Source organism: Mus caroli, chromosome 8 (assembly GCF_900094665.2).
Source record: "Mus caroli chromosome 8, CAROLI_EIJ_v1.1, whole genome shotgun sequence".
NCBI lineage: Eukaryota > Metazoa > Chordata > Mammalia > Rodentia > Muridae > Mus > Mus caroli.
Window position 1 is genome coordinate 134,582 of NC_034577.1, and position 13,839 is coordinate 148,420.

Below are 13,839 nucleotides of genomic sequence, written 5' to 3' on the forward strand. Positions count from 1 at the left end.
CTGGCCCTGGCCCTGGCCCTGGCCCTGGCCCTGGCCCTGGCCCTGGCCCTGGCCCTGGCCCTGGCCCTGGCCCTGGCCCTGGCCCTGGCCCTGACCCTGACCCTGAAGGAAGCAGAAGCAAAGCAGAGAGAGGAGGCACAGAGAAGAGTGTGAGAGGAAGACAGAGAATGTGGGCACAGGAGAAGACCAAGAGAGAACATAGGTTGTAAGGAATAGCTGGAGGAGGAAAGCTCGTGTACGGGAGAAATTCAGGGTGGGGAAGGAGGTGAGAAGACCAACATACATTGGCACCGTGGGAGCCTGGAGGCCACCATGTACTTCTGACATGCTGATAGGCACCACAGATAAGTCATCTGTCCCTTCTGCCGGTGATAAAGGGAAATGGCTCCTTTTAGTAGAGGGGAGCTTGGCTTCTGACGTTCCTGAGAAATGCTGACTTTTGTCTAACCAACCAAAATTTGGGGAGATGGAGTTTCCTTTGAACCTGACATATATAATTTCTTTTTTTTTTCCTTAGTGAGTCTTTTTAGTTAAGAGCCAAAACGATGGCTCAGTGGGTAAAGGCAATTGCTGCCATGTCTGACAACCAGCATTCCATTCCCAGAGCCCACATGGTAAAAGAAGAGCTGATGCCTCCAAGCCATCCTCTGGCTTCTGCACAAGCCCATATGCATCCATACAAAAGTAAGTAAGTGTTGAAAGTAATTACAAAATGTAATCTAAAAACTCTTCCCCTGGCCAGTTTCAAGAACCTCAAAATTGTGGATCCGGGCTGCCGTGTTGGACGAAGCCAAACAAGAAAATGTGTGAGTGGGACGTCAGGTGCCTTCCTCCATCACTCTGCACCATATTGCCTTGAGACAGGGTCTCCGATTAATCTGAGGCTCACTAGCTTCATCGTGAGCTCGTAGGGCCCATTAGGCTCTGTCATGCCCACAGATGCTGGAGATTGAATTGAAACTCTTCTGGCTTCACAGGGAGCTCTCATCCACCATCAACCCAGCCCTCAAAACAGAGTGTCTCATTGGAAAGGACTGATTCCTGGTTTCTAGAAGCCTGGAAATTCTAAAAGGAGGAAAAAAAGCTACCAGAGCCCTCTTGGAAATTTCTTCTTCTGTGGTTTTCTCTCACAGTGACCACAGAAGAGGAAACGTGCTGGGAAGAGCAAGGAAGACAAGGTCCAGCAGGTTCTGAAAATGTTTTCTTATGGTCAGAATTTGAGTGTGTCTGTTTCAACCATCAGCAATGCCTGTTCCTTAGTCACAGATGTATTTAAAACCATCCCTGGTCCCCTATTCCAGGACCCTGGTTTCCGAGTTCTTTTTATTATTGAAGCTGCTTTCTCCTAAGACAACGAAATAGCTCAATGTCTCATTGTGCCTGACATCCTAAAGTCAACACCCAGGATCATGGAAGGAGAGAACCAACCACACACACACACACACGAGTTGTCTTCTGACCCCCACCTGTGTACCTTACTGAGCACAAATGCATACTGCATAAATGAATGTAATTTTAAAAATTTAAAGAGAAATAGATATTGCCTTTCAAACTACATGTTTCACGGGTTAGGAAAGAGAAGTTTGAGGTTGTGTTCAACCACTTGTAGCTGGTCCTCCACACCTTTCAGAACATGTGGTGAGGGGAATGACACACCAAGAAAAGATCTCTCTGTGAGCCCCAGATGTGATAGAATAGTATAAAATGATGCCAGGGGGCTCACCTCGATGACACAGAAGGATCCCTAAGATGTTATCAGTGAGATGAGCAGGCTATGTATGCCAGCATCACTTGTGTGTGTGGTAAGTAAAGAGATGTGCAGCTTACATATACTCAGAGTATCTCTAGGAAACCAATCCATCCTCCAGTCGTCTCCATCCTCCAGTGCTGGGGATGCAGGTGCACATATCCACTTCTGTTTGGTTTTTCCTTTTGTTTTGTTTTACATGGATGTTGAGAATCTTCAGATGTCCTCAGGATTGCATAGTTAATTATCTTACTCACAGCCGTCTCCCCAACTTGGAAAAGCTTGCAACCAAAACTCTCTGTATTTGTGGATTTGGGTTCTGAACTATGCGAGTTCAGCATTTGACCACGTCACTTTGTGTACCTTACTGAGCACACATACACATACTACATACTGCAAAGAAACAACCTGTGCCCTTCAGCAGGCAGACCAGAAAAATCCCCCTTCCTGCCCCCCGGAAGAAACAGAACCGGTTTCTAAACTGTTAAAATTGTGGGCTGGCGAGGTGGCTCAGGGAATATGTACGGATGCTAGCCGCCTGGCCGCCATGGTGGAAGGAAAGAGCCAACTCCTGCAGGTTGTCTTCTGATTTCCACAAGCACCCATACACACAAAATAAATAAATGTTTTTTTAAAAAAAATTTTTTTTTAATTAGTTTGTTAAACTCCAGACAGTGAAGTACTCCCTGGTTCCTGCTGCAGGATTTTCCTTGTCCAACTACATTAGGGCAGTGGGAGGCCTGTGATTGGACAGGGGAAAAGGAGGCGGAGCTAAGAGTGACAGAGACAGAAAGCCTCTCAGAGGAGGAGGAGGAGGAGTAGGCTGCAGACATGTACCTGCTTGGCGTTTTCCAGCCACAAGTAGCTATGATTTCACAAAATTAGAAATATTAGGATAAAGCTTTTATCATTATCAGTTGGCTCTGAAATTATTGTATTGGCATCTTGTGAATTGTGATGTAATTGATACATAAATCTGATTGGTTAATTAAGCATTAAGAGTCCTGATTCTACCAGGGTACTGGGTATTGCGAAGTGATAGCTGACAGTGGGGTGCGTGGTAGCGAGAGAAATTCCAGGGCCCCCGCCACCGCCACCATTACCAACACCACCACCACCCCGTGCCGGAGACATGGCCCAGCGGGAGCCCTGTGGTCCAGCGTGGCCAGAGAGTTAGTGGGATAGCAGGGGCGCAGAAGGGTGTCCTAATCCTGTGAAGAGCTGGCAGGTTCATTTTTTAATATTTCCCGCAACAGACTCCAACCTGTTCACTGGCACTCAAGCCAGGGGTGTCCCTAGTCACATTCAACTTCCCAGAAAGTATAACCAAGGATGAAAATATTAGCAAAAACAATCGTTTATATTCCAAAGTACTCTAGACGGGAAATTGAAACTCAAAACTGTCACACCCCAATAATGAGGAACACCTACAACCAATTGTTTATATTAGTTCTGTCCCATGGAACACCCTAAATTACCTGATAATGGGCTGGGTGCCTCAGGAGTGTCTGCTCACAATCACGTATTTATTTACTTTTGAGATAAGGTCTCATGTAGCCCATACTGGCCTAAAACTCACGACATAGCCAAGGACAACAGATCCTTCTGATCCTCCTGCCTTCATCCCCTGAGTGATAGGACAGCAGCTATGGGTCTTGTTTATGTGGTGCTGAGGATGGAAACTTTCACACTTACTAGGCAAGCACTCTACCCACTGAGCACAGCCCCAGCTCACCTCTGACTCTGTTATCACAGGCATTCCATCAACTGATTTCCCACCTCCCTTAAGATCTCTTCCTCCCCTCTCACAATCTCCTATGTAAACATACATACCACACACATTGGCACACATACCACACTATACACCCACACACAGCATACATAGACACACAGATACACAGACACCATACACAGACACACACACACACAACCATACACACACAGAGATACACAGACACACAGACACACACACACACACCAGACACAGACACATACCACATATACTTTTTAACCTATATCCCATATATGAAAGAGAACATGGTGTAGGTGGGTTTTTGTCTTTCTGGATCTGGATTATTTCTCTTAACATAATGATCTCTAGTTACATTCATTTTCTTTAAAATGCCATGATTACATTTTTCTTAATGGCTGCATAAAATTCCATTTTATAAACTATGTTTTCTTTGTCCATTCATCTGCCAATAAACATCTAGGCTGTTCCTAGTGCTTGGCTATCCTGCACAGTGCAACGGTGAACACAAATGATTGCCAAGTATCTCTGAGTACACAGACTCTCTGAGGTACAGCCTGTGTGCCTTCAGGGGGTCATTTTAATAGCCAGATCCCCAACAAAAGACACAAAAATGAGCAGACAGGAAGCCTAGACAGTTGTCGGCTCTAGCTGTAGCTCAGTGGATAAAGGACTGGCCTACCATGCATGCACAAAGCCCGGATTCCATCCCCAGCATAAACCAGGTGTGGGAGTGCGCGTCTATAATCCCAGCACTCAGAAGGTGGAGGCATGGGGATCAGGAGATCAAGACCATCCTTAGCTGCACACTGAATCTTATATCAGCCTGAACTACTGAGTTACTGCCTCAAAGGGAAAACAAGAAACAAACAAAAAGAAAATACAATAACAAAATATCCGCATGCACTGAACCCCAGTCATGAACATGGCATGCATGGGCCAGCTTTGTGTTGCAGAACGTAGAGTGTTACCTTGCTGGCCTGCAAATTCAAAGCTCCAATTTTTTTTAGTTTTGAGTGTCCTCGAATAACCATAAGTGTATCACAGGAATTAATCTAGGGGTTCCAAATAAATTTCAGCGAGCAAGCAACTTTATAAATACTAGGGCCTGGGGATAAAAGGACCAAAACTTTCAGTCTTAAGAATTTATTCATCTAATAACAGGACTTTTTCTTTCGCTCTGGAAACAGAGATTATATTATAGTATATAATCTATAGATTATAGATTATAGGGATGGAATTATGGCATCAGAGTGGTGGAAGCTGGGATGGTGGCACAGACGTGTAATCCTGGCACTCTGGAGGCAGAGGCAGGATGATCACCACAAGATCCAGGCCAACCTGGGCTACACATTGGCAGTTCCAGGCCAGCCTCAGCTACACAGTAAAATCCTGCCCTAAGAAATGTTTTAATTAATGAGTTAATTAAAAATTTAAAAAATGGTAAAGAGGTGGTAACAGAGAGTATAGCCATTGATGAAACTGTTCTGAGTCTGAGTGTTAGAATACACACATCTATACACATGGCTTAAAATCAAAAATGGGACTGGATGGTTCAGTGGTTAATAGTTCATATTGTTTTTTGTTTGTTTGTTTGTTTGGCTTTTTTGAAACAGGGTTTCTCTATGTAGCCCTGGCTGTCCTGGAACTCACTCTGTAGACCAGGCTGGCCTCGAACTCAGAAATTCACCTGCCCCTGCCCCTGCCCCTGCCCCTGCCCCTGCCCCTGCCCCTGCCCCTGCCCCCGCCCCCGCCTCCGCCTCCTAAGGCATGTGCTACCACTGCCCAGCAGTTCATATTGTTCTTGCAGACAACCAGGGTTCAGTTCCAGACCCATGCTGGGCAACTCACAATGCTTTGGAACTCCAGTTCCAGGTGGATCTTACACACTCATCTGGTCTCCACAGACACTGCACTCACATGCACAAACCCACACTGACACAGACAAATAATTAAAAACAAAATCTTTAAAAAATTAAAGAATAAGCTGAGTGTGGTGGCTTTAATTCCAGCACTGGGGAGGCAGAGGCAGCCAGATCTCTGAGTTTGAGATCTTTGGTCGACAAAGTGAGTTCCAGGATAGCCAGCACTACACAGCGAAACACTGTTTCAAAAAAATTTATAGACAACAGACAGACAGACAGACAGACAGATGATAGATAGATAGATAATAAAAACCAAAAGAATAGGTAAATACATATAGAAAGCAAGTCTTGCAGTCAGCATGAACTAACTAGGCAGAAGGGGAGGGGGGAAACAAAATCTTGTAGAGAAAGAAAAGTCATTTTCCTTCTACCCTTTCCTTAGCCAGGATGGAATTAGGGGATCCAAGGATTGAGAGGGAACAGGCAGATGTTTGGAGAAGTGTACAGCTGTGCACAAATGGGCTCTATCCAGAGGAAGAGGTGAGGCTCAGAAGGAGACAGCACTTCAGCTCACATAAAATCTTCAACAGGCAACAGTAATTTTCATAAAATAACATGTATTTATTTTTAAGTCTTGTTTTGTTGAGGTTGTTTTTTGTTTGTTTGATGTTTTGGGAGAGTTGGGTGTTTTGGATCTGGGTTGCTTGCTTGTGTGTTGTTAGACTAGATTTCACTATATAAGCTCTGGCTGACCTGGAACTCACTATGTACACCAGGCTATCCTTAAACTCACAGAGATCTGCCTCTGCCTCCTGAGTGCTGGAGTTAAAGGCATGCAATATGACACCCAGTTGTTGTTTTAAGTGTGTCTGTCTGTCTGTCTGTCTGTCTGGGTATGTGTGCATTTCTTCAGGGACTCCTGGAGCTGGAGTTACAGACACTTAGGAGCCTCCTGACTTGGGTGCTGGAAATCAAACTGAGGGCCTCTAGAAGAGCAACCAGTGCTCTTAAGCTGGGACTGGAGTTAATGTCTCCAGACTCTTTGTTTTGAGACAGGTTCTCCCTCCTAAAGCCCAGGCTGGCCTTGACTTCCTATGTAGCTGAGGATAAGCTTCAATTCCTGATCTTTCAGTCTACACCTACCAAGTATTGTTAGCGGGGGACACACCACACCTCATTTAAGCAGCACGATGGACAGAATCCAAGGCTTTCTGCACATTAGGCACTTACCTTACCAACTGAGCCACATTCCCAGTCTCCAAAGCAATATTATTTTAAATGACTACAGGACTTTGAGTTCTCTTTGAGTTATGAATAGACAGATGAAGGACAGATAAAGGCTAGTTATGTTTATTACATAGAAAGCTGGAGATGTGGCTCAGTTTTTCTAGAGCTTGCCCAGCAAAGCAAAGCCCTGGGTTCCATGCCCAGTTCTGCATCTACCAGATGATGTATACCGGGCTCACCCCTGTCATCCAAGCACACAGAAGCAAGAGGCCTGAGAGTTCAACATTCTTCTCAGTTACGTAAGAAATTTGAGGCTAACCTAGGCTATGTATGAGCCTGTCTCCAAAATGAAAAAGAAAATAAGGAAATATGTTAGAGGAAGAGGGGGAAGGGGAGGAGAAGAAGAAGATGGTTGGGAGGAGTGGAAAGGAAGTTAGAAATAAAAAGGAAGAAAGATAAGGAAGAAGGGGGAAAAAAGAAGAGATGAAGGGAGAAAGAAGGAAGGAGATGGAGGAAGAAGGACGTTCAGTGGCTCAGCACTTATCTGCCATGTTCAAGTTCCTAGATCTGAAGCCAAATACCACCCCCCAAAAAAGCCATAATCCAGAAAAGTCTTGGTGAAAGGCTGACGTGTACATGTTGTCACTGTTGTCGTTGTTGTTGTTGTTGTTGCTTAACTCCCTAAGATCTGGGCATGAAAGTAGTCAGAAAGGAGTATGCAAAGGTGTGTGGCCCTGTGCCAATAAAACTTTACAGTGAATTTAGCACAGGTTCCCCAGTTTACTGATCTCTTTTGTAGAAGAAAGACTTGGACTAGCTAGACCTGCCACAGTGGGTCAGGAGAGAGGTGAAGGGCAGCCTACACACCACACACAGGAAAAGAACAAGGGTACCCCTGCTGGAGAACCCAGGAAAACAAACCCAAGGTGGTCCCTGAGGCCAGACTGGCAGGAGATGGGACTGGGAGGTGAGGGGTTGTGTTATAGCAACCAACAGACAAGACAGCAAGAGTGTGAGAGTATGTCCCTGAAAGAACACAGGACAATCAGAGGTCAGAAGTGACTAATGGAGTTTAGGGTATATGAGGTATTTAAAGAGAGAAGAGCTGCAAGGAGATGGAAGATTCTAGAACGAGGAGGGGGGGAAGCAAGGCATCTGCAGGCAAGTGTCTGAGACAGTATCTGTAATGATTGAAGCTATTTTTCATTGTTGCAACTTAAACGCATCAAGATGCTACTGGCAACAAGCTAGCAGAGACCAAGGGTGCCCACTAAACACCTTAGTGGAGCTACAACAGCCGCTACAACCCAGAATGAGCCGACCCCAAGCAGTGAAGTTAAGAAGACAAGCTTGGGATCTGGCAAGATGGCTCAGTAGGTGAAAGCGCTTGCCACTCAAGCCTGAGGACCTGAGTCTGACCCCTGGGACACACTTAAAGATGGATGAGGAGAACTGGCTCCACAAGGTTGACCTCTGACCTCTGCACACACGCCCTGACACATATGAGCACACACATACACACATGTGCCCAAAACATGCATACATCTGCAAAATTAAATTTTTTTTTTAATTAGAGAGTAATTTTATAAAAAGGAAAGGTTGAAAGCAACTTAGGAAGGCATCTAGTATTGACCTCTGACCTCACACACATGAACACACCCACATGAGCACATATATCCACTACACTCACACACACATGAGCCATGGAAGGCGGCCACTCGTACCTCCAAAAGCCAACCTGACTGATGATGCCCCAACGCTCAGAGGGTTCCAATTCTCAGCACTACACACTGCCTTGTCCTCTCACTTCACAATGCTCAGAGGGTTATCTCAGCCCAGAGCCAGGCTGATCAAGAGAGGAACAGAGGAGTTATCCATTTAGCCCAGCCCAGCTACCAAGACAACTGGGTAACCCGCCCTTAGGGATGCATCTCTCAAAAAACACCCATTCCTTTCTTAGCATCACACAGATCCTCACCACCACCGCCACCTCCCCTCCCAAGCAAACATACCCTGTTGGTGGACGTTACAGACTCGTGTTCTAGAAAGTTTCTTGCCCTACACCAAGCCTTTGAGAGGCACCACGACTCATTCATTTGATAGGATTTTGTTAACGATTACCCCAAAGTAGGGACCGGGAGGTTCCAATCCAAAAGAGCAAGTGTTTATTAAGAAATCCAGTACAAGGTCAAGGGAGATGGGTAACAGCACTTGCTGCCAAGCCTCATGACCTGAGTCCAATCTCCAGAACCCATAGAAGAGAACTGACTCCTGAAAGCTGTCCTCTGATCCCCACACCGTGGCACATGCGTGCTGCCCCCACGTACACTCAATTTATAATAAGTAAAGCTGGGCATAATGATGTGTGACTTTAATCCCAGGACTTCTGGGGCAGAAGCAGGCAGGTCTCTGTGAGTTAAGAGGACAACCTGGTCTACATAGGCCAGCCTAGGCTACACACAGGACCTGGTCTCGAGATAGATTAACGAATTAATTAATTAAATTCAAAACTAAGGAAACAGAGGAAGCCAGTAGGCAGCAGGGAACTGCCGTCCTAGCCATGTGGCCAGCCAGCTGCCTTTATGGTCCTGCCCTTTCTTCCCATGCAAAAGCCAGAGGCTTTGAAGAGGTGTGGGAAGGACTCACGAGATCATATTTACAAAGTATGGGGATTTTCTAGAAAACAAAGACTCCTGATATTCTTGTTGTTGTTTGAGGCAGGGTCACCCGTAGCTCAGACTGACCTCAAAATCACTAACTTGGCCCAGGATGACCTTGAACTCCTGATAGACCTGCCTATACCTTCAGAGTGCTTGCTGACAGGCATACAACGCCACACATGGTTTATGTAAGTCTAAGGATAAAACCCAGGGATTTTGTGTGTGCACGGGGAGGGCTACACTCTGGCCACACACCCAGTATATTTACTGCACAAACCCCAATGTCTTGGCTTTCTGTGTGCATTAGGGAACAAATGTTTATATGCACCTACTATGTGCCCAGCACTGCTCAGGTTCTAACATCGGTGAGGAGCAAACACCAGGCCCTATCCTTGTGAACACTGAATGTATATTTAAAATCCCCCAGAAGCTCTGTCTCCTGGACTCAGGAAGTCCAGACATGGAAGAGCAATCAATTACAAAAAAATGTAAAAACAGAGCTCAAGGTACGACACTATGCGCCCAAGTGCACAGGTGCATATACCACATAACCCTACTTCCTTAAGGCCTCGGAGAGCAATGTAGATGTTAACAAGCTTGGGTTTTCCTAATAAGAACCCAAACCATGGGCTGGCTCCATTTTTACTTACTGAGATGGATGGCTCAGTAAGTCAAAGCACTTGTTTCCCGAGCATGAAAACCTGAGTTCAGATTCCTCCACACCCACCTAAAAGCCAGCAGCACTTCAGCATGCATCTATCTATAACTCTAGTGATAAAAAGAGGTTAAGGGGGAGGGGGAACTGGCACTCACAGGCTAGGCAGTGTGGCCAAATCAGCAAATTCAAGGTTCATTGAGAGACCCTGACTCAAAACACAAGGCTGAAAGTGACAGAGACAAACACCGGATGTCAACCTAGGGCCTCTGCTAACACACGCGAACACACAAGCACACGCACGAACACGTGCACTCGCGCACAAACCAAACCAATGGCCATTCCTCATTAAGCACCTTCTGTATATCGGATCCTGGGGGCCTCAGAGACATTACCAGGTTAGCAGACCCACTCCACAAGATCAACCCAACCCGTTCCATAATCCTGCACCCTCCTCCCAACACACACACCTCCCTCATTCACAAAAGAGTGGCAGTTCCTTCTCTCCTTGACCCCCTCCCTCTTGTAATTAATTTCCATTTTCAGAGAAAGCTGAACCAGTAACTCAAAGACATTTGTCATTGCATGTTTTTTTAAACAGTGTCCCACACAGCCCAGGCTAGCCTCAAACTCACTCAATAGCTGGGCTTGCTTCAAACAACTCGCTATCTTCCTGCCTTGGCCATAACCAAGCACAGAACTATAAGACCAGCCTCTGAACAAATGAGGTTAAGTATGCTAACTGAACCTCATTTTAGCCCTCTCTGAAATGGGTATGTAACTATGTTGGCCTCCAGGGAACACTGGGAGGTTCTAGAGCTAACCAGCCTGGAGACTCATAATCATTCTAATTATAGCCATCCTGAAAACTACTCCTACTGTTACTATGATTGCTGTGGGGCCAAAGGTACGCAGACTTTGCCTCTAGACATCTGGAAGTAGAGAATTATAAACATAGCAGCCACAGGGGGTCGATTTTCCAAGAAGTGTCCTCCATCGAAGAGGATACCCCTGGCTTTGGGTTTAAACTGCTCAGACGTCTGAATCTGTTACAACCCAGTAACCATACTTACTTAAAGCAACCTCAAAGAGCCTCAGAGGACAGATTTGGGTTTAGAGAAAAGAACAGACACAGTTGAGAGGTGCACTGGGGACAGACACCCGAAGACTGGGCGGGCACTGGGGCAAGGTTCCTCAGACCCGAGATGGACACACGCGGGGTACAGAGCCACAAGACCAGTGAACAAAGGCCAAGGTCAGCCGGGGCTTCACACAGGGCCAGGGCCACCAAACCCACTCTTCCCCTTCCCCAGGGTAAAGATGATCACTATAGGGAGGGGACTCTTCATAGACACAAGGACGCTACGGGAGTCCTCAACCCTCAGTCCTTGGAGAGGGGGCTCTTGGTTGGTGGAAGAAGAACGGGAAATGTCCACAACTCTCAGTGAAAGGACTATATTGCTGGAGTGGTGAAATGGGTGTCTGTAACCCTGAGTCCTTGGTGGGGACCTGGGGGGCTCCAAGTTGTATGGAGCAATGGGAAGGGTTGTCCCCATTACTCAGCCCAAAGGGAGAGTTCCCTAGGTTGGCTGTGGCGGTGGAGAGGGGTGTCCCCGACCCTCACTCCTTAGGGTGAGGGTTCTAGATTGGCTGGGGCGGTGGGAGAAGTGTCCCCGACATACTGTGATCGCCCCTTGTCCCAGACTTACCCTCTCCAGGGTACAGGTGGCCGGCTGTGCCCACCAGCAACGCGGCCACGGCCACCAGCAATGGCACAGCCGTCGTCTCACATCCTCTCCCGAAGCCCATAGCAGTAAGAGTGCTGGGACCCGGGCGATCAGAGCACGCCACGCCGGCCTACTGGGGACATACTCCGTGAGAAGGTCGCTGGAGAGGCGCTAGGGGCCGCACGTCCTTCTCTTCCACGCCGGTGGCTCACGGGCCGCAGCTCTCCAGTCTAGAGGGCCCTGGGGACAGTCCCGGGAAGAGCACAGAGGCCTCGGCTGCAAGCAACACGGTGGCGCGGCCCGCAGACTACAGTCCCTGGTCACCCAGGCCCGGTCCCGTGCCCGCAATCCCAGGGTCCAGAGCTCACCGCGGTGCGTCCCCTGGCCGGGTCTCCTGCTTCTGCCCTCCGTGCAGCTCTGGGGGGGTCGCGTTGTGTGGAGTCTGAGACAGAGGGACGCGCGCACTGGAGGGCACCTGGGCTGGTGGCGGCGGCGGGAGCTAGGGCTCGACTCCAGCCCGTAAACAACGCAGCCCGTCAGCTGGGCCCGCGCGGGCCAAGGGAAAAGGTGGCGCGGATTAAGACAGGGAAGGGACTGTGCGCTCCAGTGAGGCCCGCTGGGGGGGAGGGGGGAGAAAGCCAGCAGATCTCAGGGAGGCGTGGCCAGAGCTGGCAACGCCACGCCTCCTCGGCCCCTTTGCCCCCTTGCCCGGTAGAGCCCGCAACTTCAGAGGCCCGAGGGTCACCTCAGATTCTTCCAATCCCAACACCCCGAACTGCTGGCTTAGAAAGATTACGATTTAAAAGCTTGTAAGTGTTCTCAGATACCAGTGTAACATAAACACGCAAACAACTCTAAGACTCACCTGTCAAACGTCGGGAGCTGCCCATATCCGCACCTGACTCGAACGGCCCCAAAGAGTCCCAAGGTTCCGATTTTAAAACCTAGGGGTCCCCAGATCCCAGCCTGACTCGAAAACCACTAAACAGGCCTGAGGTTCCAGTTTAAAAGCCTAGGGACGCCTCTAGGTCCCCTCCTGACCGCAGCAAACACAAGTAGCACCGAGGTTCCAATTTATAGGTCTGAAGCACACTCTAGATCTCCGCCAGATCTAGACACCCCAAATTACCCCGAAATAACAATTTTAAAGTCTGGAAATGCCGCCAGATACCCCAGGACATAAACACCCCAATATGCCCCTAGATGCCAGATTCAACCAAGCACACTTTGTCTTTCTTTGCTCCTTTTTACTACTTTTTGACTCCCGTGGGGAATTCACTTTAATTCTTTACCTTTGATTCTGTTTTTCTTTACAGCCTATGCTACCAATGCCTTACGAGATTCTCCCAACCCTGGCTCTCTCTAGAAGCTAGTAGGCGCCCAACAAGTTCCCTCCCCAGTGAGCTCCCGCCCAGCAGCTTGGAGACACCAGCTTCCAGGCCACAGCCACGTGTCTACAATGCGGGCAGCCTGTATTCCCTGGCCTGCGCCCCCTCCACCCAGCACTGAATTCCAGCAGAAATCAATAAGGAAATGACTCTAGAAGAGCATAACAAGGCTTCTAGAAACACGTTAGAAACTTCATATAGGATCAGGGCAGACATAACTCGTCTTCAACACACGTACCAGTAGGTGGCTGTATGTCTAAGAAAGCCATTCACTAGCAGCCCTGCTCAACCACCTCATGAAGTGCTAACCCTGTCAGGGCCTTAGGAATATGTGCAGTACAGAGTCCTCTATCCTTTGCTTCACATGTTCACTCAGACCCGGACTGTAGCTGCTGGTCTGTGCAATGGGTTTGACAATATCTGTTTTTTAAAAAGGTAAAAATAAAAGTAAAGTGGCAAGCAATAGAGAAAGACACTCAAGGCCAACCTTTGGCCTAGCACTCCACACCACACCACACACACACACACACACACACACACACACACACATACAAACATACACATAAACAGAGAGAGAGAGAGAGCACTAAAACAAAGAGCCAAGCATTGGGAAGCAGGTCTTTAACGTCATTACTCACAAGGTAGAGGCAGGGGGATCAGGACTGGAGCTTAGCCTGGGACACATGAGGTCCTGACTTTAAAAATAAATAAAATAAAACATAAAACAAAATAAGAGTGGACCTGACAATATGGCTCAGCAGGTAAAGGCACTTGTTGCTAAACCTGAAGATCTGAGTTCAGTCTTGAGCTCCCACAGAAA

The 13,839-nt window shown here is 47.6% G+C and overlaps 1 protein-coding gene across 3 annotated transcripts in view; it reads right to left on the minus strand.

Moving 5' to 3' along the window:
* Insr (insulin receptor) overlaps positions 1 to 12,226 on the minus strand; it is a 132,075-nt gene extending 119,849 nt beyond the window's left edge. For all 3 annotated transcript variants that reach the window (XM_021170873.2, XM_021170872.2, XM_021170871.2), the window contains exon 1: positions 11,614 to 12,226. In XM_021170873.2, the coding sequence (XP_021026532.1) occupies positions 11,614 to 11,713 (100 nt within the window). In that variant the 5' untranslated portion in view covers positions 11,714 to 12,226. The remainder of the gene's footprint in view (positions 1 to 11,613) is intronic.
* Between the last annotated feature and the right edge of the window lie 1,613 nt (positions 12,227 to 13,839).